The sequence below is a fragment of the Eleutherodactylus coqui genome, chromosome 5 (genome assembly GCF_035609145.1).
Source record: "Eleutherodactylus coqui strain aEleCoq1 chromosome 5, aEleCoq1.hap1, whole genome shotgun sequence".
NCBI lineage: Eukaryota > Metazoa > Chordata > Amphibia > Anura > Eleutherodactylidae > Eleutherodactylus > Eleutherodactylus coqui.
The window spans coordinates 136896107-136923902 of record NC_089841.1 but is presented as its reverse complement, the minus strand read 5'-3'; the positions used below and the strand labels follow the sequence as shown (position 1 = coordinate 136923902).

The 27796-nt window shown below is 42.8% G+C and overlaps 1 protein-coding gene across 1 annotated transcript in view; it reads left to right on the top strand.

Annotated features, from left to right (window-relative positions):
- Positions 1 to 27796, top strand: part of FBXW8 (F-box and WD repeat domain containing 8) — a 131855-nt gene that overhangs the window by 12817 nt on the left and 91242 nt on the right. Inside the window, exons 3-4 of the mRNA XM_066603222.1 lie at positions 13549 to 13713; positions 19325 to 19413. Coding sequence (XP_066459319.1) covers positions 13549 to 13713; positions 19325 to 19413 — 254 coding nt within the window. The remainder of the gene's footprint in view (positions 1 to 13548; positions 13714 to 19324; positions 19414 to 27796) is intronic.

Below are 27796 nucleotides of genomic sequence, written 5' to 3'. Positions count from 1 at the left end.
ATTGGTTGTCTAAGACACTGCACAGTGTTCTCATTGGCCAAACCTCATTTCAATGACAATTCTTACCAGGGTTGTCCAAGATAACTTTTTTTGGTAGGAAATGTAAGAAAGATGGAAAAAAAAGTTGTTCTACTCACTGGTTTATTTCAGCTCCCCTGCTCCAGTCCTCCCCGCCGGGCTGTATGTACATGACTGCAGCGGTGTCTCGGCCAAAAACACAGCACTGAAGCCTCAGTGATATATGGAATGAGACCACCGAGGCCATTGATGGGTTGCAGCGGTCACATGGTGATACAGGCATGTCACCGCTGTAGACAGGTAAAGCCTGACGGGATGGACTGGAGTGGCAAAGCTGGAAGCAGAGGAAAATCAAATCAGTGAGGGGGGTTTCACATCTGCGGCGGGTGTACCGCTTTTGGAGGGCAGGAAAGGGGAGTACTCTGGCCAAATGGCTCCATCCTATGACGGAACCAAACAGCACTGAACGGACCCTATTGACTATAATGGGGTCTGTTCGCTTTCCGCTCAGCTGCCTGGCTTTTTGCCAGATACAAAATCGCAGTTTCTTCTGGTATTTTGTGCCGGATCTGCGACGGAACTTCCCACTGAAGGTCCCAAAGCAGATGTGAAGCCGGCCCTAGTAAGTAGAAGTACTTTATGTTATAATGTTTCTTACTGAAAAAAACTAGACTTCTCTTGGACAACCTGTAATGAGAAGATTATTTTGGCTGGATCTTCCTTTCTGGGTACCCGTACATGCTGCAGATGATTTGTAGCCACTGCAAGCAGAGTACCACTACTTGCCAGGCAGCACCTGGACTTGCTATTGTTTCTACTGGCAAATTCAGGTGCCGTCCTGCAATTAGTGGTGATCCACAAGCCAAAATGGGAAGCTGCTGCTATGGCTACTGACCATCCAGCTGGTATTTCGCTACACTATTTCTGTAACTCGGGCAGTTATAGTCACAACGTAGAGCGCAGTGCTACGCTGTCTCCATAGCTGTCATTCACCTCAATAAGAGCTACACAAGCTGCGCTGGGCTGTTTCCAACAGGTGATCAGAAACAGAGGGCCGGGCTTTCCCATCTCAGCAATGAAAAGCCAAGATGGATATACAGATAGTCCCCTACTTACAAACAGGCTCCGCTCCAGGAGGCAGTTTGTAAGTGCGCTTGTTTGTATGTCCGAACAAATGCTTGTATGGAGGGGATCGCAGGTGGATCCCGCTCCATACAACATCGGGTGCAGGCTGTTCTTACAACTTACACCCGGCAGCAGCAGCTACGACAAGCCCCGTCGCTCATCGGACCTGTTAACGCTTTAAATGCCGCTGTCAGAAATGACGGCTGCATTTAAGGCGTTAACAGTTCCAATGAGAGTCGCGGCTTGTCGCAACTGCTGCCGCTGGTGTCGGCTGTAAGAAACAGCCTGCACCCGACGTTCAGGGGTCTATACGGCCTCCCGCGTCCTTGCGGGACACCATGAGGTTGCCATGGCACCCGGGAGTCCTGTGAAAGGCCGCAGGGCTGCCTATGCAGAGTGCCTATCAAGCCGTGCCTATGGCAAGGCTAGATAGTCTGCCTGTCCGATCACTGCACAGTATGATATAATGCCATAGCATTACATCATACTGCAGGACAGGCCAATAGTAAAAGCAGCATCAGGGGTGTAATGAAGAAGTCTGTATTAGCAAGATATTTTCAAAAAGTAGAAAAAGTTTTCTTTATTACATGGTCAAAGACAGCAGCTGCTTTTATTATTGGCTTGAGTGGATATTGGAGGGACGAGGGTCCAGTCCTGTTTCTAAGCCTGCATCTTTTACTCCGTCCACGGTTGGGGAATTGGTGAGTGCCGCTGTCTGCCTTTTTCATTGCATTGAAAATACTGCAGGACACAATTGTTCATATCTTACGACATTCGTAACTCGTCCGTTCGCCAGTAGGGGACTATCCATACTCCTTTTAAGGTGCTGTCACACTTGCAGGTTTTGTTCTGTACATGCTGGAATTTCACAATAGCCAAGTGTGACTTTTTCCTCCGTAGACTAATATGAAAATCGCTTGTTAGGCTTACAAAAAAGGGCTCAAGACAGCGCCCCAAAAATGTGTATTATATGTGGAGAACGCAAAAGGATAGGATTTACTTGGTGTGAGCCGCCCGTCAGAAAATACAGGCGCCACACCGCTAGTCCCAGTTCGCCTTCAGTGTTTAGCGGCACCTAAACCCTGTACAGACAGGCAGCGTGTCAAGGGAAAGCCCAGGGAACCCCATTACCTCCGTCGTAACCTGCAAGGAAAAGAGCCCAGCGCTGCAGGTGTGCGAGTGGGGGGTACCAAAAAGGCAAGAAAGACACTTACTGGAGTGAGGGGCTTGCAGGAAATCCATGTTGGTTTTGCTAATTATCACACAGGGGTCCAAGTGGATTTAGGCAGTAGAGACAACTCCAGTTTACTCCTCGACATAGGATAGGCCAATGCAGGAAAGTGCAACCAACGTGTTTCGGGGGACTTGTGCTTACAAAAAGAGGCTAACTTATGTATAATTCATGAGGCATATTACCAATAGGCAAGGGTATTTAAAATGAAAGAGCCAGAAGTGCATGTGTCTGCGCCCAGAATGATGTACGTATGCTCGCGCGTGGCCTGCCAGGGAGCGTTCACACACTCATCACAGATTCATAGTGCTCGCCTGTGCATCTGCTGATTATCTGCGTATGCGCAGGTGGATGACCTCTTGGCGCATGTGCAAGACTTTGTAGTACTGCGTAGATGACACCTACTACCTCATCCATGTCAGAGGAGGCAAGAAGGGTGGACTTTGGGGCAGAACAAGCTACTAGCAGAGACGATCCACCAAACGGTTCTTCCTCATTTACATGCGGCATGGGAGAATCTTAAACTTCGATAACTCAAATATGCTTTTATGTACAGGCATACAACAAGAAATATGTGAAATAGAGGACGGTCCTGATTGTAGCACTGGTCTTAGTTTACATTGCTTATAGGCTTCTTCATTGCACAATTAATATGCTCTACCATTCCGCCATAGACTCCCATGTTGCTTCTTACGCATGTTGCAAGAAAGATTGCAGCATGTTCTATGTTGGCGCGTATTACATGCACATACACGCCAAGATAGTGCATGGCTATTGGTGGCACGCAGTAAGAACACATTGCAGCCTTAGAGTGAATTACGCTCTACGACTGATGATGGGCTCCCTTTAAAAGCTCTCCACCATTTGTAAGCGTAGAGGTATCAGACGGGCTCGTGCTTGGTATTCGGTTTGTGTGATAAAATCCTCTTCCTCCGTCTTGTATTAGACACATTTAATCATCTTTTCATCCAACAAATAATAAAGTAGCTCCATGAGAGAGCAGCACAAAAACCTTGTTTCCCTCGCGCGTTCTGGCTTTTTTATATATTTATCAGAAGCTGAAAGCACTTCTGTTCAGCTGAATGCCCCGCTGCTTTTTGAGTGTTTACTACAAGAGATTTCAGATGAAGGGGCCTTGGGAGCTCCGAAAGCCTGGGCCAGTTTTAAGGAATTGGCATCCTAAGCTGTACTGGTGGCCTTGGAGGGGACCTGCCTGCTTAGTTAGCTATCTCGCCAAATTTCTCTCTCGAAAAACAGTAAAGCAAAGAGATGGCAGGGATCCTTTTCAGGCTTAATCACACTTCAGTCCTCACACCCAACAAACTTGCATCCTTTTCCATTTTCAGTGCCTTTCTTTTCTTCCTCCCAGGTGGTTATCTGTGGCAGCATTTTGCAAAAGCAGTCTAGCATCTATCAGTGGGAAGCAATCGGCTTTAGCGTATATGTTAGGGGTTAACATGCAGAGACAGGTATGACAGTTTCCTCAAGGCAAAATAAACCTGCAGAGATGGGAGCATCCTGATTTGCTGTAATGTAATGACAATGTTCCTCCGCCATCTGTCTATACATAATGACTGTGAATGTTTGGAATAATTGTTTTTCTTCTGATGCATTAACTTTAACTTCTTAGCAGGTTGACTTTTCTGAAGGGCAGCCGAGTGTATTGTCGATATGAAACTCTTGCAACAACTTGAACCAAAATAGCAACATTAAAACTTTTTTGTTTTCTTAAAGGAGACGCCCTTTTACTGGGAAGGTCTCTGTTACTAAAATACAGTTTTTGCCAATGCAGTAAAGGCAATTTTATAAGATGCCCAAGGACGGCCAGATGTTTGCTTCAAACTGGCAGTTGGGGAGACGTCTCCTTGTACGAAGACCTTTCACTTCGCCCCCAGGCGCCATAAGTAAAACTAGGGCTTGAGTATTCTCCTTCTTTTCTACTGTATAGAGCTCTTCTGTACTCAGCGCTGCAAATTGCCTGATGTTTTTATTGTAATTAAAAAATTAAGCCATTGTGGTAAGCTTTTATGGTAATGGGTTGTCACCTCTGTAAATATGCTTATTGCATAGATTGTGAACATTATCACGTTTTCTGTTAAAGCTGAGTTCACATAGGCGTCAGAGGCTTCATTCAAAGGCTTCCGCGCTGATTCTATTACAATTGATGGAAAAAAATAGCACAACATGCAGCACAATTTTTTTTTCTCTAGTAAAGTGATGGAAACCATTATTGTCGGTGATATGTTGGGTCCGACTCTCTGTCATTTTCAGTTTTTGGCTCCTATGACATAACAGAAACCAGAAATGACAACTTGCATGACAATGTATTAAACAAGATAATGATGTATTAAAGAATTCTTCTTAGATTTATTTACCTAATATGGCACCGACTGATGTTCAGAGTATATACCTATGGGCACGTGCAGCTAGTGAGTCTTGGTGGACACAGATGCTCAGTCACTGCCGTCATCCCCCACTACTAGATCCACATAGGGATTCTCTGAACAGCAGCCAATACAAAGTGCGTCCACAGTGCTTACCAGGGAGATCACAGGCCTGTTTAGAAGAGAAGACTGCTTGTAAGTATGTAAGGGCTCGTTCACATTAGTGTTCGGGGGTTCCATTCTCCTGCTCTGTTTGGGGAGCAGGAAAACGGCACCCCCTGGACAAATAAATCCATCTCATGACTGAACCGAACAGACCCCATTGACTATATTGGGGTCAATTCGATTTTCGGTCAGCTGTCCTTCATTTCGTCCCGTTTTCTAGCAAAACTTAGTGATGGAAATTCCTGACACTGATGTGAATGACCTTTTTGTGTAATTTTATGCAATATCGATTGAATGGCCCCTTAATTGGGAACGCCCATCTAGTAGTGCATTGGATCTCTTTTGACTTTCATAACCACTGCAGTTTGTCATGGAATAGATTCCAGGTACTGAGAACAGCTGACAGGAAGTGTTCATAAATTAATGTTACTTGCAGCAAATTCTGCCCTCCCATCAGCATGCTGCAACATGCTGGCTTCATCTGACCGACCCGTCAATTCTTTTTCCCACTGCTCAGTGATCTAATTTTTGCACTCTTCTGCCTGCTTCAGCTTCACCATTCTCTGATACAACAATAGAAATTGAACTGGTCATCTGTTATGGTCCATCTGCACTAAAGAACAACTTGTGTATTCAAACACATCAGTTGGAGCACCAGCATTGTATTCAGCTGCACTTTGCTTGACTGTACACCGCCTGTACATCAGAACGGCTTTTGACATTGTCCTCCGACTCCTTTCTTTGCTGGGTTGTTTGTATCCACCGGATCCCAGCTTCGCTGCATGTTTTCTTGGTATACTCTCCACATTGCTGCATGAGAAAAAGCCACAAATTTAGCAGTTTTTGAAATACTGGTTCTGGCTAGTCTAGTACTGATGACCATGCCTCATCCAAAGTCACTCAGATAACTGTATTTTCCCATCTTGACACATTTACAGTGCCAGGAACTGGACCGAAGAGGAACCTGTCCAACGAAGGGAGGGGAGTATGCAAAAATCAAAGGATAAAGTCAGTGGAGCCACGGCTGTAGGCCTATGAAGCCTTCCCTCTGATTTTATCCCGAGTTTTCTCTAGTTTGCTAAGAAAAAAAAAAACATTCTCAAAGACCCCATCATCAGAATTGATGTAAGATAAAATAAATAAAAATAAATCTTGTTATTTGTATAGCGCCAACTTATTCCGCAGCGCTTTCAGGTAATTTTGTTTATTACCCCCGGCAAGCTGGGTGCTCATTTTACTGCCCTCAGAAGGACGGAACCTTGAGTCAGCTACCTGAACCATACAAGGATTGAACTTTCAACCTTCAGGTCGTGAGCGAGCGCTTAGGAATGCATTTCTGCTGCCCTAACACTCTGCTCCTCACGAGGCTCGTTGGTCACCTGTTTAGGATGCATATTAGCCTTTTACTCCCCACTTCTACACGAGCCAACCTAAACAACCAATCACCGTGAATCAGGCAAACCAAATAACCAATCACCGTGAATCAGGCAACTCAAATAACCAATCACCGTGAATCAGGCAACTCAAATAACCAATCACCGTGAATCAGGCAACTCAAATAACCAATCACCGTGAATCAGGCAACTCAAATAACCAATCACCGTGAATCGGGCTACCCAAATAACCAATCACCGTGAATCGGGCAACCCAAATAACCAATCACCGGGAATCGGGCAACCCAAATAACCAGTCACCGGGAATCGGGCAACCCAAATAACCAGTCACCGGGAATCGGGCAACCCAAATAACCAGTCACCGGGAATCGGGCAACCCAAATAACCAGTCACCGGGAATCGGGCAACCCAAATAACCAGTCACCGGGAATCGGGCAACCCAAATAACCAGTCACCGGGAATCGGGCAACCCAAATAACCAGTCACCGGGAATCGGGCAACCCAAATAACCAATCACCGTGAATCGGGCTACCCAAATAACCAGTCACCGTGAATCGGGCTACCCAAATAACCAGTCACCGTGAATCGGGCTACCCAAATAACCAGTCACCGTGAATCGGGCTACCCAAATAACCAGTCACCGGGAATCGGGCAACCCAAATAACCAGTCACCGGGAATCGGGCAACCCAAATAACCAGTCACCGGGAATCGGGCAACCCAAATAACCAGTCACCGGGAATCGGGCAACCCAAATAACCAGTCACCGGGAATCGGGCAACCCAAATAACCAGTCACCGGGAATCGGGCAACCCAAATAACCAGTCACCGGGAATCGGGCAACCCAAATAACCAGTCACCGGGAATCGGGCTACCCAAATAACCAGTCACCGGGAATCGGGCTACCCAAATAACCAGTCACCGGGAATCGGGCTACCCAAATAACCAGTCACCGGGAATCGGGCTACCCAAATAACCAGTCACCGGGAATCGGGCTACCCAAATAACCAGTCACCGGGAATCGGGCTACCCGAATAACCAATCACCGTGAATCGGGCTACCCGAATAACCAATCACCGTGAATCGGGCAACCCAAATAACCAATCACCGTGAATCGGGCAACTCAAATAACCAATCACCGTGAATCGGGCAACTCAAATAACCAATCACCGTGAATCGGGCAACTCAAATAACCAATCACCGTGAATCGGGCTACCCAAATAACCAGTCACCGTGAATCGGGCTACCCAAATAACCAGTCACCGTGAATCGGGCAACTCAAATAACCAGTCACCGGGAATCGGGCAACCCAAATAACCAGTCACCGGGAATCGGGCAACTCAAATAACCAGTCACCGGGAATCAGGCAACCCAAATAACCAGTCACCGGGAATCGGGCAACCCAAATAACCGGGAATCGGGCAACCCAAATAACCAGTCACCGGGAATCGGGCAACCCAAATAACCAGTCACCGGGAATCGGGCAACCCAAATAACCAGTCACCGGGAATCGGGCAACCCAAATAACCAGTCACCGGGAATGAGTAAATCCAAACAACCAATCAGGTTGCGAATTCGTGTAGATTTTGGGAGTAATAAAGATATATGTGTTTAGGATTCCTCTATTAGCTAGATTAGAGAGAGGCTATAAAGAACATGTCTCATGGCACATCCATGCATAGGTTTCAGTAGAGACTGTGTAATGCACTATTTCCTCTGTGGTGGCGCTGCAGCAAAATTGAAGACTGACTGCTTGCCCAACAACACACTCTATCATCCCCTTACTGCTATGTGGACCTTCTAATGAAATGAGATTGCTGGAAGCTCCTTTACTATTGACACTTCAGTAATTATTGTCTCCAACCTTCTGCACCAGAAAAACTATTTTAGTGGAAAAGAACATAATAAAAACGTATATATTATTTGGGTATAAACGTCTCTTTTATTATTTTAGCTAGATTAATTTTTCTCATTATGTTTGTTCACAACACATTCACTCTCCATTCAATTCCCCCTCCTTTACTTCTTCTTAGTTTATTGTAGAAATATACAAGAGAAACTGCTTGAGGGAGGAAGGATGCTGGCATGTAGACAAGATGAGGAGCTGCAGGGACCTGGAGGAGAGCGTGCTGATGAGGATTGGCTGACCACAGCTAGCAGACTAGACAATAGCCTGGCTTTATTAGGGATGTGGCCACTTACAGCTCATAAAAAGTTGCTGCCGTTCCCATATAACTTCAGCAGTATTAATCTGCTCCTGGTGCTTTCTTAATCCACATAGGTTTATGATTCTTTTGTGAAGACACTCTTTCCTATAAAACAAATCCACAAAGACTTATTTACAGGGTATTAGGCTTGTGCGGGATGAAATCATTGTTGTTCCACATGAAGCCTTACATGAACCTCCAAGTGTCTCAGGAAGCTGACAGATCTGACAGGATGCCAGTGGCTTTTTATACTATCTACACACAAAGTCTCAGTGGTGCCATGAACTAAAATGCTGAAGAGGGTTTTATTGGCGACCTCATACAGCGGAGTCTGGCTCTGCAAGGCCCTTACAGGTTAGCTCCGTGCCAATTCTTGTGCATTAAGTTATAACCAACATACATCAGGCTTTTGCTGGTTAACTCTTCTACCCAAGCTTCTCGGAAAGATTATGTAATGGTTACTATGACCGTTCCCAATGGGAATTTATTGCCTTGGTTGAAAATCCATAGTATGTAAACAGCAAAAAAAAAAGTTTTCTTGTTGGTCTCATCTTCTTTATATTATAGAGATACCCATAATTCACTTGGTTTAGAATGCCATGCAGCAATCTTTTTGGGTAAAGTGAAAACGAGAATGCCGAGCTTCGTCTTCTCCAGTCAAAAACACACTAAGTTTCTGCTGAAGATTTGGCCCATAGTCCTATTGTAGAGATCTAATATGCAGTACTGGGGTGGTTCTGGCCAAGATGAATGGGAACTCCTGGAAAGGAATCTTGAAGAATCAAGTTTCTAGTTTTTGGCTTGATATTTCCTTTAAGAAATTGTGCACATAAGTGGGTTAAGACCAGGAAATTAGTACAGTCGTTAATAGATTAAATTATTGGGTTAAACACTGAAAAAAAGCAAAAAACATGTATCTATAATAATAACCATTTAGTCTAACTATAAGACCTTGCTGCTTTAATGGTCAGACTGGTGTCATGTATGAGGGCCACAGTACTGACTTCCTTCACCGCCTCCCGCTGGTGGTCACTGTCTCTGGCACCAGCCTGTCCTCTCTCCCCTCTCTCCTCTCTCTCCCCGCCTCTTAAAAGGTGCTCGCTTGGCCCACCTCCTTTAAGCACCAGCACATGCACCCAGTTTTTCTGTCCCCAGCCAATCCTGATAGGTCCTGCCCTCTTTTAGGCTCTCTCTTCCACTACAGGATGCCTGAGCAATCAGTCTCTCTAGCATGCAGGGTGTTTACTGTTCTTTTCTGTTTCCTTGGTTTGATCCATGCCTGTCTCATCCAGCTTTTCCTGATTTGTACATTTCTTACCTCAGCTTGTTTAGTGACCACATTTACTCGCCCTTAGCCAGTTTCTCGGTTATACAAGAATTCCATGGTCATGTCTGTCTACACCCCCTTGGTACCGTGTTCCGATAAACTTGTTGTGTAGGCTTCCTCTTAACTGAGACTATTTCTAAGGTACTGGTCTGGTCAGCGAAGACCAGATCCCAATTGGTAGAATTAGGCCCAATGTCCACATGCGGATTTTAATTATAAAATCCAAGCATGTCTCCCGCGCAGGACATCCGCGCCCATAGGGATGCATTAGCATCCGCAGGGCAATTTAAAGCATGCAGATGTGATTTATTTTTTTAAAATTTTTTATCCCCCCCCCCCCCCCACTGCGGTGTGCGGATTGCACACGCCGTAAGAAATCGCAGCATGTTCCATTTTTGTCTGCGGATCCTGCGGGACGGCTTCCATTGAAGTCCATGGAAGCCGTCATATCCGCAGCACAGCCACAGCTTTCATTGTGGCTGTGCCGCAGATCCACAGAAAAGCAGGACATTCAAAAAACGTTCGGCACGTCCAGACACATCTGTCGTGCTGAAGAAAGAAGATCTGTCCGGTGCAGAGGAGATCCACGCTGGAGCCGGAGAGGTAAGAAAACCTTTTTTTTTTCTCCCAATGTCCACAGGCAATCATGGATTTCGCTGCAGGATTCAGCAGTGGAATCCGTGTGTGCAAGTGGACATTGGGCCTTAAAGGGTGAAAACTGAGGAATTTCAGGTGCTGCTCTCAATTCTAGCCCTTAGCCAAATTGGTTAAGAGGCACACCGGCTCCACATCAGCTGCCCTGACAGTTGGTATAGTCGCGCTGTACTGTGGGCACATTATTAACCCCACTGTTTGACGTTAAGGAATTTTTTGTTGTTACTGTTATTGTTTTTATGCAGTTTTCTTCAGCCAGCCAGCAGTGACAGCACTCAAATGAATACTTTTGCTGCCTTTCAGAACCTAGACCATCACCCATAAAAATTTTAACATGCCTGTATTCTATGTCAAAAGGCTTTTAAAATGACAACTACACTTAAAGTTAAATGGGGTTAAATTGATGCATAATGCAAAAAATAACAAAAAGTGGTATAGTGTCGTTCACTGCGTCTTGAACACTGAAAAGAGGATAGTTAATTACCTAAAAACCAGCAACCTGTTGGATCCTAAACAGCACGTCTGATGGTGTCAAACTAATCTCATTGATTATTTTTGACTATGTCATAAAAGTGATGGATGAAGCTGATGCTGTGGATTTCAGCAAAGCTTTTGATAAAGTTCCACATAAAGAGCTCATAGATAAGTTTTTGAAAATTGGAGTTAATGCCTTGATGGTCCAGTGGATTCACAGTTGGTATATCAGAGAGCTGTTGTGTATGGTGTGTTTCATGACTAGATTGGTTACAAGTGGTGACCACAAAGTTCTGTCATGGTTCTATTCTTTTTAATTTGTTAATGACGTTGTCCCAGCAAAAATACAGTTTATAGTTGCATCCAGCTCATAATTATAAATCCTGTTTGCTTTTATACTTATTAACCCTTTCCAATCCACTGTCTGACATCTTCCAACATTCTGATTGATTAAAGCCCGTACAGCTCCAATGTCGGAAAACGTCCAACTGGGTATTCTTACTGTGTATTTCCAACCCTTCCGCTGTGGGAGCTTCTCTGGAGCATCACATACTGCAGTGTTGGCTCTAGCCAGCAGATGGTGCTGCTGTATAATGTCAGAAAGAGAAAGCCCCGTAGGAAACCCTGAATCCAAAATTGGATTGGTACGGGATAAAAATGGCTTTTGTCCCCAGATTTTCCAAAAGTAATGTTAGAATTGCGCCACCTGCCGTTTCTGTTAAAGAACTTTTCTGTGTCTGGTCTACATTCCAAGGTGGTCAAACCTACTAAGCCTTGCTTCTTAGAGTAACACTGTCTCAGTCTCTTCTCACTTGGCTCAGTGTTTGTTTTGACATCAGAGAAGATGCAGCAACTTCAGAAGCAGCCGCTCATCACACCAGCGATGCCTCTACATTCCCAGTGGAGCAGAGAGGGAAGTAAGACTGAGCATGTGTGACCACCTTGGAACAATTACTGAGGTGGACATAGAATAGTGCCGCCTGCTGTTTCCATTTTAACATTAGTCCTGGAATATCTGGGAACATAAGCATTTTATTTAATTTAAGTGCAAATACCAAAACATTTTTAGAGTTATGGGCTGAGTTAAAGGGGTTGTCTAGTGAAATCAAGTGGGGTTCAGCACTTCTGTATGGCCATATTAATGCACTTTGTAATATACATCGTGCATTACATATGAGCCATACAGAAGTTATTCACTTACCTACTCCGTTGCTAGCGTCCCCGTCGTCATGGATCCGTCTAAATTCGCTGTCTTCTGGCGTTTTTAGACGCGCTTGCGCAGTCCGGTCTTCTCCCTGGTGAATGGGGCCGCTCGTGCCGGAGAACTGGTCCTCGTAGCTCCGCCCCGCCACGTGTGCCGATTCCAGCCAATCAGGAGGCTGGAATCGGCAATGGACCGCACAGAGCCCACGGTGCACAATGGGAGAAGACCCACGGTGCATCGTGGGTGAAGATCCCGGCGGCCATCTTGGTAAAGGAAGAAAGAAGTCGCTGCAGCGCGGGGATTCGGGTAAGTAATAAACTTTTTTTTTTTTTTAACCCATCCCTTGGGTTTGTCTCGCGCTGAACGGGGGGCCTATTGAATAAAAAAAAAAACAAAACCCGTTTCGGCGTGAGACAACCCCTTTAAATATTTTTCATGGGACAACTCCTTTAAAAAGTGCACTTATTTAATGAAAGATCAGCCCACTAGGATCCTTTTTAATATTTTAGGGGTTCACAAATGTGGGTAATGAGAAAATACCTTTAACTAAACTTTAGCAGCATTATGAAGGGTGTTGACTAGTGTTTGGCTTTTCATATTTCATCTACTTTTGAAGTGACAGTACATTTATCACATCAAAGTTTATTGATTTTTAAAGGACTGACCTAAATTTCATCGTTGTAGCCTGATTAGTTCATTTTTTGCTTGTCTGAAGTGAACATAGTCTCCAAACATTAAGGCAAGTCTCGAAAAGAAACCAGAAAGTTACTTATCAGGTGAGTAACCCAAAGTGGTTACTCACCAGAACTTCAAAGTGGTTTACATGCCCGCCCTGTAAGGCGTACCATTGTCTTGGAGAAACGAGATTCCTTTCGAAAGCTTGCTTGCTTCAACACTTTGAGACCATGTTCACTTCAGATAATAAATCGAGTCATACTTCTGAAAAAAAAAAAAAATTTTGTTGTAATAAAAGTATTTTTAGTCTAAAGGTAGGTCAAATATGGAAAGCCAAAGATTTATCAGCACATAGTTCTTTTATGCGGACTGTTCCACTGTAGTTCCGGAAGTCTGTAGCATTTCTGTATTTAGTCGTGTAGAGTCTACTAAAATTGTTTTTTTTACTTAAAAATGGCTTTCTAAAGGCAAGTGTTAGAAGTCGCAAGTGTTTGAACTCTAAATCTGACGTTTATTAAGTACAGATTGTGCGCTCCAAACTAAGTCATTTAATCTCTTTATGTCTCATGGATTAGAAAGCAGGTTTACCGCACTTTGGAAGAAGATCAGTTCTAAGACTTGCATTATTCATCGTTGCTATGTGATCAAAATAAGCCAAGTATTTTTTTTTCCTTGCCTTTGATTCTCTTTAGGTAAGCAAGGCTTGGAGGGCTCTTGCTGAAGATGAGATGTTGTGGTACCACATCTGCCAACGAGAAGGGTACCTGACTGACAGACAAGTTACAGCATGCTCGTCTTGGAAGGGAGCTCTGAAAGAAAGACGTACTCGGGAGAGCATGCTGAGGATGAACTGGAAGGTACCTTGCCCCTCTCTGTGTGCGCAATTCTGTAACGACATTACACGCTCAAAACAAATCTCTTGCTGAGCTGAACTGCTCACCCTGCTGATATCACTGGATTAAATAACGGCTTTGTTAGTTTATAATGTTTTATTGTTTTCTAAAATTTGTACATTTTCATTCACTTGGTGGAGATTGTTTTAACACTTGACGTTTATATATCCATAACCACGAAAAATCAGCTTCAATGTAAATGTTTACATTTATAATGAAGACTTGATTACTTTTTAATATGTATCTTCTTAAGACACTGAGACAGCAGGCATATCTGCAGGCTTGAATGGAGTAGATGAAATTATTGGGAACCTGTTCTATAGGCATTGCTACTCGCTTAGCCTGCTACATGCTTGCAATAGATTAGCAGCTCCCCTGAGATCAACTGGAGTAGCTGGGATGAGGGATTTCCTTCAGCTTGTCAAACTTCTCCTATAAAGTTTTTGATCTTGAATTGAGTGTGCACTCAGAATATAGAATTCCTTTGACTTCCTGTTTGGAAGACTGTAGAAATTAATGAATTATGCCACTGATTTTAGTGGCATTCTAGAATCTGTGAATGTTGGGACACAAGTTTACAGATTAAGTGGAATGATGGTGGCCATTCATTTGGAAGAAGGCTAGTCACAGGTACATACCAATAGATTCGTCCACTTGTGAATTGTGTAAGCACAAGAGCTAAGTACTCACTCTTCACAAAACTTGGGTTTTATGTGCTGGCCAATATGATAACTAGCAAAATAATCCCTGAAACAACACCCCTTGAAATTATTATTGATTCTAACATATAATCTTGTATCGCTCAAGACAGGCGTCCAGGCCCCTTTTGAACTCTTTTATTGAATTTGTCATCACCACGTCCTCAGGCCAAGACAGATTACAGGAAGTGTCTGTGTGTCTTATGCTGTCTATAGAAGTTTACCAGTAATTATTAGGTAGAAATTATAGTACCAGTGTTTCTGGTGGCGCAATGCGCCACACAGCTGTGCTGTGTGAACATCACACGCACAGCACTGCTACATACATTGTTTATCCCATACAGTAGGGATCAGAAGCAGCACAGCACTGGAGATGAAGGACCCATGATGATGTCACTATCATGCTCCGCCCATGATCACATGATGGTGACGCTCATCCCAAGGTCATCAAAGGTCCTGCATCCTTGTGCGGATTGCGGGCAGACTACAAATCCTCTGCAGCCTCAGTTGCTATGGAATACTAATGAACACCTATCCGGACAGCAGCCGTGTGCGTACAGAACCTGTGATGTCACCGTCATGTGATCAGGGGCGGAGCATCCCTTCACTAGAGATGAAGGACCTTCGATGATGTCACTGTCATCTGATCAGGGGCGGAGCATGTAAGTCATTCACAAACCCACTAACACACGGACAGACAGGTCGTCGATAGTAGTTTGCTTGAGAAAGGAGGTGGGGGGGTTCTTGACAGAGATAGCGGCAGAAAGACTCACACAGTGATGTGCCTGCAGCTTTTCGTAAGTGTTTTATCTCACACCCATAGTAATTCACAGCTACACTGCTTATCATTGCTGTATAATATCCTGTGTGCTGCTGCTACTGAGGATGTGCTACAGTGAGAAGTGGGAGCAGGATTTCCTCCTCTGTGTGCAGTGTACAGGACACATCATAGCAGCTGGTCTTCATCCATCAAATCACAGAAAGCTCCGGGTGGCACTACTTGTATAAGTGACATGTCATAATATGATTTAATGGAGCCACCGCTTGTAATTTATTTTTGTTGGGGTGTGTCACACAGTTTTTTATTAGCAAAAATACATTATATTTTTCTAATGAGGATTGACCATAGTACGTAAAATCCTTTGCAGAACTCTGAGACTCAGCCTTGGTGTTCTGTTTTGGATCTGAACATGGCATTAGCTTTAGTCAATTGGGCAAAATGTGTGCCACTGCCCAACAGTTTCCACATAGAAACCACGTCAAGAATTGACACGCTATTTTTTCCCCCCAATGTGGATATCAAAATCTGTACACAGAAAAATCAATTCTGTATGGACAACAGCACAGATTTTAATTGCATTCAGTTGAATGATGTAGGATTCCAATGTGGAATCCATGGCAGAATCTGCACGGAAAATATGCTGTGGAAACAGGGCCTTACTGCCTGACCTATCAAATTAGGCCCTTTCATCATACTTATTCCTTTTGCTAGAAGACGAGTCTCACAAAATCAACTTATTCCTCTCCTGCTTGTAATATTTCACTTCCCTATAGATTATTCCATCTCAGTCCCCTTCGAAGCAGAATATATGCTCTAGAGGGTTTCTGAAACTTCTTTATCAATGACTTATCCTCAGAATAGGTCAGCAATAGTTGATCAGTGGGGTCTGCCACTCGAAACCCCAGCGATCAGCTACGATCGGGCCCGCTGTCGGTGCGGACAGAGCCTGAAGCAGACAGCTCTTTTGTATTGCAGTGGCCCAGGCTGGTATTGCAGGCACAGCTCCTGAGGATAGATCACCAATAGATAAGTCCCAGAAAACTCCTGGAATAAATGAAATATAAAAAACTAATAAGAATCAGGGCCGCTGACTTTGTAGACAGCCAGTGTTTAATAAGACAGTGGATCTCGTCGAAGTTTGCAGGTAGTCAACGCTCCGCTATATCCCTGTCCATAGCACTCTGTGTTGAAACTTTTATAATAAGCAAACAACTGCACTTTCTCCAACATATTTCCCACCCGCAGGGACCTCCTGAAATTGGCAGAACCTAACACATGTTCTGCATAATGTGATTTTGTTCCCAATGAAGCATTAAGCATATCCCACATCAAGTGTTGCCAATTTCTAGCCACTCCCTAGGGACATGTGATGTATTAGCGAGACTTTATTAATATTTCATTAAAATTTTATGAAGGTCTCTTTTTTTTCCCTGACTTTTCCGAGGATCGCTCTGAGGAATATTTTTCAGTCTGATTCAGCTTTGATGTTGGTAATTATTTTGTGGAAGATCAGAACTAGAGATCCCTTATTACTGTTTTGTTCACATATGTTTTAACAGCAGGTTGGATAGCATGCATGCTTATATTGTGTGAATTCTGCCTCAAGTTGCTAAGGGGCTTTAAAGAGATTATGGAAAGTTGAATTTTAAAATCAGTTATTTCAATTAAATGGCATGTAGCAGCTCTGCTAACCAGCTTCACAGTTGCATTTCAAGCATCTGGTAATTTGAAGAAATGGCAGCGTACACCGCATATCTGTGAATTGCTGATATGCTTCCATGTATCTGTCCATTTCACTCATTGTCAACCTACACTTCCCTTTAAGCTAAAACTTTAAATCACTATACAAATTAGGTGGATTAAAAGAGAAAGTGGATACTATGCGCTGAAATATTGTACTTACTAGAGCCAGATTACTTGCATAAAGTCACTGGGCTTTTGTTCAGACTATTACCGCAGACTGTGTTAGTAGGAATTTACACCTCTTCCTAAATAGACATGGTTGGGGTAACATATTTAATTCTATAGAGAGGTCTGATGTTATATTGGGTTCCTAGACAGATACACGGACAGTCATAGCAATGTAAATTCTGTTAGGTCGCATGAACACAGGCGGGTCGGATTCCACATGCGAAATCTCGCTGCGGAATCCAACCCTGGCAGCCGCAGTGTTGGCGCGTACCTGCTTTTAGTTTCTTCTTTTTGTACTGCGGATGGTCCGCACGGCTCGTGTGTTGGACATGCGCAGTACAAATTTGTTTTTTAAACTCCTGCTTTTCATTGCGAATGGGCTGCGCGGCGGACGGTTTCCATTGACTTCAATGGAACCATGCGTGCGGAATCCGCAGGAAAATGGAGCATGCTGTGATTTTTTTCATCCATGAGCAGAAACCACAATTGGTTTTTGCTCTTGTGCATGAAGAATCACTTTTGCATTGCATGCTATGGGCGGTATCTGCTGCGGAATCCGCTCCAGGTTCTCTAATTCAAATCCGCCCGTGTGCATTCACCCTAAGGCTATGTACACACATGTGCTGTGGCTGAAACTCTGATTTCTGCAGGTGTGCCAGCGGATCTGCACGTGATTTAGTCCCATTGTTATTCTGTGGGGCTAATTTGCGGCTTTTCCTTTCAGAATCTAAGCAAATAGTGAACATGCTGACGTTTTTAAAATCCTCATCTGCCATCACACATTGTAAAATCGCTGCGGGGATTCTGCATCGGAATACCTGCAGCAATTCTGCAGGAAATCCGCATTTGGCCGTGTTTTTACTGGCGGAACAGTTCCATGATTCAGCACTTGTATTTCAAGGTTTGAATTCTGCAGCATAATTGGACATGCTGTGGATTTGCAATCCACAGCATTTTTTTTTTTGGTTTTTGTTTTTAAACACTGGAGATTTGTCACAAAAAATTTCTGCACCATGTGAAGAAAGTTTTTTTTTTTTTTTTAAATCTCCTCCACATGGCCTGTACTGTAAATGCTGCAGAGCTTCCACAGCAATACTACTAACGTTTACTGCCTGTGTGAAGGCGGCCTAATGGGATTGTTTTGGCAGTAAGCGCATGGATTTATGCAATCCCCATTCAGATGAATAGGGCAGTCGCAGGAATGTGTGCAGTCACACATGGTGGATTTTGGTTCAGATTTTAATGTGGATTTTGACGCAGATCTACTGCAGGTATCGCGCTTTCATTGAAGGAGTCAACTGCGCATTCAAATCAAAATGCGAATTTTAACATCGAATTTGCTGCAGATTTTGGTGCCAATTTTCCACTGCAGTAAATCTGCACCAAATCTGGATACATATCAACAGACCCTAAATGAGTTTTCTGAAGAACCCCATAATGCTGGGACTAAGATTGCTAATCTGCAGAATGAGAAGGATGAACTGCAGTACCAGGCACGTTCTGCATGTATGAATGAGGGGATAGGCAATTAGTGTTTGATCAATTTGGATCCCACCTCTGGGGCCCCCATTGATCGGTACAAAGAGTACAGCGGGGCCTGTGCATTTATTAATGTCTATGGACACCTTTGCTGGCTTTTTTTTTTCTCTAAATCCATGGATTTTTTAAGTAAAAGTAAATATATTTAATGTTACTAAAGATCTTCAACAGCTTCCTTTCTAGGCTTGCCCTGTGTCCCATTACAGTGATAGCTGGAGACTGAGATTCTTGTACGATCCATCAGACTAGGCCTCCTGTCCTAGGGCGTTGCGAAGTCCCGTGGCAGATCGCCGCCACGGGAGCCGCCGCCCGGGAGCAGGAGCCACACACGGATCTCTGCCGGTCAGCCTAATCTAATAGATAGGCTGACCGCGGAGAATCGGGGCAATGCGCAGCATAGCAATGCTATGGAAAGCTTCGGCCGGCATAATTCGCCGGCCGTTTACCGCCGCCCCGAATCACGCCCGTGGACAGGCACCCTTAGTGCTTCCAGTAGTCTGTGATGTCAGCGTTAAAATCTCTTTGAATCCTTATAAGTGTAAATTAACTCTACAGAATTTGAATAGATTGGTGAGATGATATAGACCTATTCCAAAGTATTCTTTTGCTCATCACTTGTGTAAATGGTTTTGGTTATGTATTTCAGAACCGTATTGGAGCTGTTAGCCAACTGCAGTATGAACTCGGGAAGGTGCTCTGTGATGCTCATGTATATGATGGTGTTGTCCTTGCTGGGTAAGTTCAAATACTCACAGCACAATAGTCCTGCATTATAAGTACATAATTTGTTACGTTACGGAGCTGGCAACTTTATATTCATTCTTGCTGGGAACAACACACTGTGTACTTACTAATATACCACTGTTCGAGGGCAATCCTGTGCGATGTGCTGCCTCCTTGGTAAAAAACAAGTCTTCCATACTCGCCATATGGCATTTCCATTCAAAACATGGCCACTGATGGAGGACCATGTGACTTGACCTATTCATCAGTGGCCTCTATTGAACAACACGGTGCACAGCATGGAGGTTCTGGCATTGTTCTTTCTAGTTTTAGTTTTTCTTTTTACAGCATTTACTGTTAATTTGATAGTATGGGTCATTACAGATGCAGCAATACTGATTACATGTAGTTTTTAAAAAAAAAATTCTTTAATAATAGAATCTTACGTATGAGAGAATTTTTTTTTGCCCTAAGACCACTTGGGTGCCGTGGTCAGCACTGAAAATGACATTAGAGAGGTTAAACAGCCAGGTTGCGCAGTCAATGTCAGCCTATTTAGGCACAAAGGAGTGCTGACATCTTCTCACCTCTTTTCAAGAAAAAAACTCCCCTATATGTGACAATCCGAGAGCAAGTATGCTTGGTAAGGGGGAAGGTGGTAACATGAACAAAAGTCCTATGTTACCGGTCCCTGGGGTTATCTGAAGGAATGCAGGGACAGAAGAAGGATTACAAATCCTCCTCCTCTCCCTGCTCACTGCCTGCTCCTCCTATACTGCCCTTCCTTCCATTCTCCACACAGGCTGAAGTGGCAGCTCCAAGTTTAGCATATGTAGTACACATTACCACCTGCTCTATAATGTCTAGATTTGTGATAATGGATTTGTTTTAGAACTGTGAGCCAAAGTTAGAGTCCTTAGAGTTAAAAAAAAATAATTTTAGGGTATTAAGAGCTCCCTCTTCAGTCATATTGATTGAGTTTTTCTGGGGGTAAACTGTTAAGTCCTATATTTAAAGTTTGGGATTTGCTAGGGCTAAATTGTTAGGGCACATATGTCAAACATAAGGCTTGCAGGTCGTATCTCATTTTATATGGCCTGCAGGTTGTGCATTAAATTTTAGAGGGGTTATCCAGCCAGCGCCTGCTGGGATACATCGGGGTCAGATTGAAAGCGCTACTCTGACCCCTGTGTAGCGGCCGACGCTCGTAATTGGAATCACAAGTGCAGCTCCCATTAATTTCATTGGGAGCTGTTCTTGAAATTGCGAGTATTGGCCACTCCCAGGATTCGGAGCAGCGCTTCCGCTCCGACCCTGGTGTATCATGGCAGGCGCTGCCTGTAGACCCCTTTTTGAAGGGATTTTGCTCAACCCGCCTGCAGCTATGGTCTGGCAGCGCAGTGCAGAGTCTGTGACCATTGACGTCTGTGCTGAGGTGAGAGGTTAACGGTCACAGACTCAGCAGTGGTTACAGCTGCTTTCACTGCCGCCACCAGACTGGAGCTGCAGAAGGGGTGAGTGTAAAGCCTGTAGGGATGCTGCCTGGTCAGAGGCCAACAGGGGGCTTGCTATTGGCCTCTGGTCAGGCAGCATCCCTGGGACTACTCTGGCCAATTATAGGGGACACTGTTACTATTGGGGCCATTATAGGGGCACTACTGCTGCCAATATAGGGGACACTGTTACTACTTGTGCCACTATCGGGGTCACTATTGAGGCTCATTCCCATGGACATAAGCAAATTTTGGTCGTGCAAATACGATGCGTATTTGCGCGACCAAAAATTGCTTCCGCCCATATTTTTCACTTATGAGTTATTTGTATATTTGTGCATGCAAAAAAGAACATAGGCTCATTGAAATGGTGCAAATAAGTAGGTTTCCTGTGTACACTGTATTTGCACCTGCCCATTCACTTCAATGGTTTATTGCAGTGTTTAATATGCCCCAATAGTCCTTACAGTGAGCTGTTGAGACGTAAAGAAAATGGCTCCAAGTCCTGCAGTGGAAACACAAGGAACTCTTCTTTTTTTTCCTTTTTGTAAGTCAGTCTGTGTGTGTTTACATTGGCTTATATAGATTTTATGTCCCTTTGTCTGTCTGTGTGTATGCAGTATGCTTTATAATGTGATTGCTCTCAGTAAGAGAAATCAAGTAATCTTGTAGATATAATACCTTTTAATGACTTACACAAAGACATGATGTTCTATAGAGCTTTCAAGCCTACTTCGGGTCCTTCCTCAGGCTAAATCTAATAGATATGAAGAGTCGCATATATATGTATGTATGTATGTATGTATGTATAATGTGTGTGTGTGTGTATTTGTATCTCTCTCTATCTATCTGGGAAGTTGCATATGCTCGCCACCTTTACAGTTTCGCATGCAGGACGTAATTTATGGTAACCTAACACAAAATATGAACATGCACCTATTCTTTATGTAATTATCTCAGAAGCCAGTGGAAATCTGTTAGTGTAAACTGTAAAAATTCTTAAAATTTCTCTCTCTATTTTAAATATCAACCATGCGACTGGATTACCCATTTAAAAATATGAAATAATTAACATTGGGGAACACAGTTTTGTGTGGGATACTGTCCATTTTTTTTTCAAAAGCCATACAAAATGTATATACATAGGAAGAAAAAAATTACCTGAATGTAATGTTAAATTAAAGTTATCTTGTTCATACAAAAGATATATTGTTTTTGTACATCAAATTGTGTGCAAGTAATAGCAGTTAAGGAAAAAATTTACACTTCTAGCTTTTCTTGGAGTGCTCAATCTGTGGACAATCTCGCCTGATGCTCCAACAATAGTCAGCCATCATATGTTCATCCCATCTACCCTGATACCGTCCCTCCATGACCTTCAAATCTTAGTGGAATTGTTCACCTTGCTTATCACTGACCGAACCACGGTTTTGCGGGAAGTTCTTAAGATGGCAATGCAGAAAATGCACCTTGATGCTCATGTTGCAACCAAGCATTTTGTAGCTCTTCAAGAGTGTCTGGACAATTCGGTGTAATTCTTTGCTTTATTTCCAAGAAAGTCCTTGACAATGTCTTCAAATGAGAGCTCATGCTGATCAAATCCCTTACGAACCAAGTCATCTTCCATTTCAAAAACGTCATCATTGCTGTCACTTAGTTCTTCACCATAGAGGGTAGTTCAACGAAAACTGGCACTAATATTTCAGCTGAATGAGACATGGGATGTACAGCTGATGGTAGACTAGGATACTCTATTTCACATTCATTTTTCTTGTTCTATCCTGAAGTTTTCACTATGCAAAAGTAAGAGTCACTGGAATGATCTCTTGGCTCTCGCCAAAACATGGCTACACCAAATGGCTACCTATCACGTGTTCCCTCCGTCCACATCCGTAAACTCTCTACACACTGCTTGCACACCTTGTGAGCCGCCCAAGACTTATCTTGGTCACCAAGTTTAACTTTGAAATATGCAATATAGGCTTGCGTGACAAATGTGCTGATGTTCACCCTTTGACTGGGAATGGTAAAACTGCCACAGATATAGCAAAAGAAATCAGGGCTGTTTAGGCACTTACGATGAGAAATAGCAGATGCAGACATGATCTGAAGGAAAGGAAATAAGTGAGTAAATAAAAAAATAAATTTTGCTAATTCACTATACGGAGCGGCACACAACTCCTCACTACACTGTCACATGTGTATCTAAATAGCCTAGACAAATAACAACCTTTCACCGAGGTCATCCTCCACCCCTCCCCACTCGAGGGAGGTTTGCTCTTGGCCATTGGGAGAACACTAGTGCTCCGCTCTACCTAACATAGTAACATAGTATGTAAGGCTGAATGAAGACAATGTCCATCTAGTCCAGCCTGTCTATCCTCCTGTGTTGATCCAGAGGAAGGCAAAAAAACCCCAAGGGCAGAAGCCAATTAGCCCTTTTGGGGAAAAAATTCCAAAAGGGCTAATTGGCTTCTGCCCTTGGGGTTTTTTGCCTTCCTCTGGATCAACACAGGAGGATAGACAGGTTGGACTAGATGGACATTGTCTTCATTCAGCCTTACATACTATGTTACTATGTTAGGTAGAGCGGAGCACTAGTGTTCTCCCAATGGCCAAGAGCAAACCTCCCTAGGCTTGAGTAATCACATAAGATAAGCTGTAGAGAAAAAACCTGACATGACAGAAGAAAACTAACTGCATTTTTTAAATCGGCATGCCTAGTTTAGTCCAAATCGCCTGAAAAACTGAAGTCAGCAAAAATTTGGTTCAAAATTGTTCTCCAGTGTAATACTATATGGAACCAGGATTTTAAAAAACTCTTCTAAGATCAGGCAGTGTGACTAAATGAAGAAATAACCATTCCAGTTGAAATCCCCACCTCTCTGGCATTGTCACCACCAGTCTGTTCCCTTTGCTGCAGTAATGGCATGCTGTATAGATTCACATGAGGCCTGGAGTGTAAAGTGTCTTATATAAAGAAAAAAGTACCCGCATTCATTTTCTGTAAGGACACTTGGATGAACCCCCTCCATGGTGGCATTCTTGTTTTTATTTTGTTATCTTCTCTTTTTTCTTCCATATCTGGATACACTTGGCTTGTAAATAAACCCCTTGAGCAGATACCTAAATATTCTTGAAAAGCATTGGGCTTCATGGATCAAGGAGCGAAATTCACCATTGCAGAGTCATATACCGTTGGTCTCAGGATGAGTCTAAATCCAAAATGATTTGGATCAGGGAAAGACTGACTATCAGTTTCCTAGCGAGCAAGATCTTTTTGATAGGATGATTCAGCTAACCTAGTATGTTCCAATTGATTCTGTGCCTTTCTGAGATGGATAGTCCTTCCCTTTATTTTCTTTCTCACTCTTTCCATAACTCTTTTATCCTTTACTGTTGACCATCCATATCCTTGTGTTCCCCAGTCTGTTCTTTTGGGAAGTCTTCTTTCTCTGTCAATTCAGAAAGTATAGTCTTTTCTGTCATTTTATATATATATATATATATATATATATATATATATATATATATATATATATATATATAATTATAAAAAAAAATTTGTCCCCCATATAACCTGTTGAAGAGTCTTGACTTTTTCAGATCGGCATAACGTTTTATTTGTATGTAGAGAAATAAATCTTAGCTTACACCATGCACATGTAAAATTGTTTGACGTTGCTATTTCCCCTTGTTCTTTTAAACCTAATGAAAACTATTGATGCACATGACAGCGGAGAGAATGAGGCCGAAATCTGTAGAGTGCATGTAGCGTGAATTCTACACTTTTTCTCTTCAATAATATTCATTTATTAGAAAGGAGATAAAGCATCCTCAGAAGTGCTGATTTACTTATTGATTTTATACAGTTCTGCACATTTTTCAGAAACTAGTCCTCCTGAGATTGTCATCTGTGCATTGCGTGGATATAAGAGTAATGTGTTTGTATGGAGAGGCTGAGAGAAGGAGAATCTTGTGTTGATCATTAAAGTTTCATCAGGCGGTTACGATGCTTGTTTTCTGGGTCAGACCTCCAATCCCTTTTCATTTGAGACACAGTTGGCTGCGGTTACCTCACTCCCAATCAATGTTGTATACACTAGCCTTTCTACAGTTACATGTCCCGCAGGAGCTCCTTAAAGCTACAGGGCTTTCTGTCTTTTGTACGGAGAACATGATATCTTTTGTATGAGTTCACTTTGGGACATGAGTTTTTTGCTCCCTAGGTGTCACATTTGCTGTGTTATTACTTCATTTTTGATAATTTTTCTGTTGTACATAAACTTTTAATAGAATTAAGCAATAGTCATAAATTATGTAATGGTACTTGTATACTACATTTTGCTACGTGTATTATTTAGACTCCAAACACACATTCTCCTCTGTACCATTTAAAGCAGCTGTCCAGTCAGGAGTTATAAAATGATGTTTCCATACTTACAGGAGATGATTACCTGTTTTTATTTAACTCAGATATTGCTCTTTGGTTGTTTTAATTTTTTTAGCTTAGTTCTATAAGGAAGAAATGTGACCTGTGACTACAGGTTATCTACAGTGTCTACAGGGAGTCTGAGACACACCCCTTGCTTCATCATTGGGTGGGGCTGTTGTTTACTCCTCCCACTGCAGCTCTGCTTGGCTGCAGTGTATAACACAAGTCTATAATAAGTTTAGCAGGAAGTTGGTGCAGGCTGAGCAGATTTCCATTACAGCAAAGGCAAAAGGATTATAATGTACAGATCACTAACCCCCCCAGTTAGAAAAAGATGATCAATCCACAGATATACTGAGGAGAAAGAGCGTTAGTGAAGGGGAGCTGGGAGGTTGACTTTAATTATGAAATTGAGTCAATATGATCTTACGATCTTCTGATGGATACAGTTCAGAAGACCCCATTGGTGAAGTCTGTAATGTTAAACCTCTAGAATGAAAGTGCTTTATAGAACACTTGGTAAGGACATGCCGACTCTGTTGGCTTCCATATTTTAGTAAATACTAGAAGATATATTCCCCATGAAATAATACTGGAACACATTTTTCCTGCCTTGTGCCAGTTATCTGATATACCAATTGAGTTTTAGCATTTCCTTGTTAATAGGCTTTGTCAATGGCAGACTGTATAGGAAGATGCCACATTGATAATTATGCAAGTTGTAAATGCTACAATGCCTCAGAAGAAGGTAACTTTCTTACAAGTCAGTGTCCAATCTTTTAACAGGCCTTATAACGTGTCAGGGAATATAAGCCAAAACCAGAGTCTTCTCCATAATACCGTAGTTACAGGGCTGATTTTATTGTACGAGTTTTCTGCATTGGGAGATGCACAAAAATAGAACACATTATTTGCAATGGTTCTATTTACATGGGTGATTTTTTACCTTGGAATGATACTACGAGCCAAAGAAAATCTTAGCATGTTCTATTTACATGTGAGTTGCACAAGAATAAAATATGGCTGTGCCCTGTACATCACACATGGACACGGTGTCCGTATTCTGTGTAATGCGAGTCGTGCCTGAGATTCTTCGGAGTGACTCGCTATTGGCCGTGTGAATATGGCTTAAGGAAAGATAGCATGACCATGTCATAGCCTATGACATGGGTCGGGAGGAGTGCAGGTTTTCCTTGCGGAGGCTACCTAGTTAGCATGCGGAAACTAAGTCCTGTTACAAGGCATGTTTAAATGTCAGACATTGACTTGTAGGAAAGCTATCTCCTAACGGGTGGCACTGCCAAAACATTTTAACATTTTCCATTTACATACTAATTTTCCCCAGAGGAGCATTACATGGCCTTTTAAGTCTCCTTATGCCTACTAGGCAATCACTGCACCCTTTCCAACCTTTGACAAGTGTAATAGTAACACCCCATTGTCAATGTATTCATACATTTCTAGGAGGAGCAAAGAGCACAATGTGAAGTTTTTAAAAAAGTTTGTAAAAAAGTTTGTAAAAAAGTTTTCTTCAGAATTGTTATTTAATAGGGAATACCATGGGGAAGCATTAACTGAAACAGAAATTTCACATTTCAGGAGGGCTGACAGACCCTCTTCAAACCCTTTTGGCCCCGCTCAGCAGCAGAGTTTACTCTCTCTATTGAAACCTTTTATTCCATATATCAGTGGTAGAGCAAGATCAGAAACTTCACCAATGTGATATTCTCACAGTTATCTCTAACATATTGGGGAGTCATTTAAACTGGATGTTCCCTTTAAAATGTTAGTTGTATCTGTTAGTAACACAATGACAATTTGTAGTCTGTTGTGAAGAAGCAACAGTCACTGTTTTCATGAGTCCTCCTGTGCGGTAAGGCAGGAAGCAGTGTCCTACCAAGTCTATCATGGATATCATACTTGTTAAATATACATATTGCCAGGTCCAGTTCAGAGTTCGCCACCAGTTCTGTATGCTTGGGACATGATCTCAGAACTCTGTGATAATACAGGTTTTCTGTATAGACTTGTCAATGCAGATTGGCCATTGATATATATAATACAATGACTGTGTACATATTGTGTTACTTATACTTTATTTTGTGGAACTATTGTGTGTAATAGTATCTTTGTTATAATATTATCTCATATGGTACCATATTATTGTAGTATATGATAACATTAACGCAGCCTGGTAGGGTGTATGATAAGAAAGTTAGCCGGTGTTATCCCATGCAGCTACTTATTTGTTTTGCAGTGGGTTTCCCGCACTCGATGCTTCTCTCTTTCCATATGCTTCTTGTCTCCTTTTCGTATCCAAAGACATCACATCACCATTAAAAGATCATATTACTAAACAAAGAATGGGTTCCAGTTACAGTAAGTGTTCGGTGAATGCTGACAACTTCACCCTGAAGCCTAGTAAAGGCAACGAGATGGGAAGATATCTTTACAGAAGAAAGTCCTC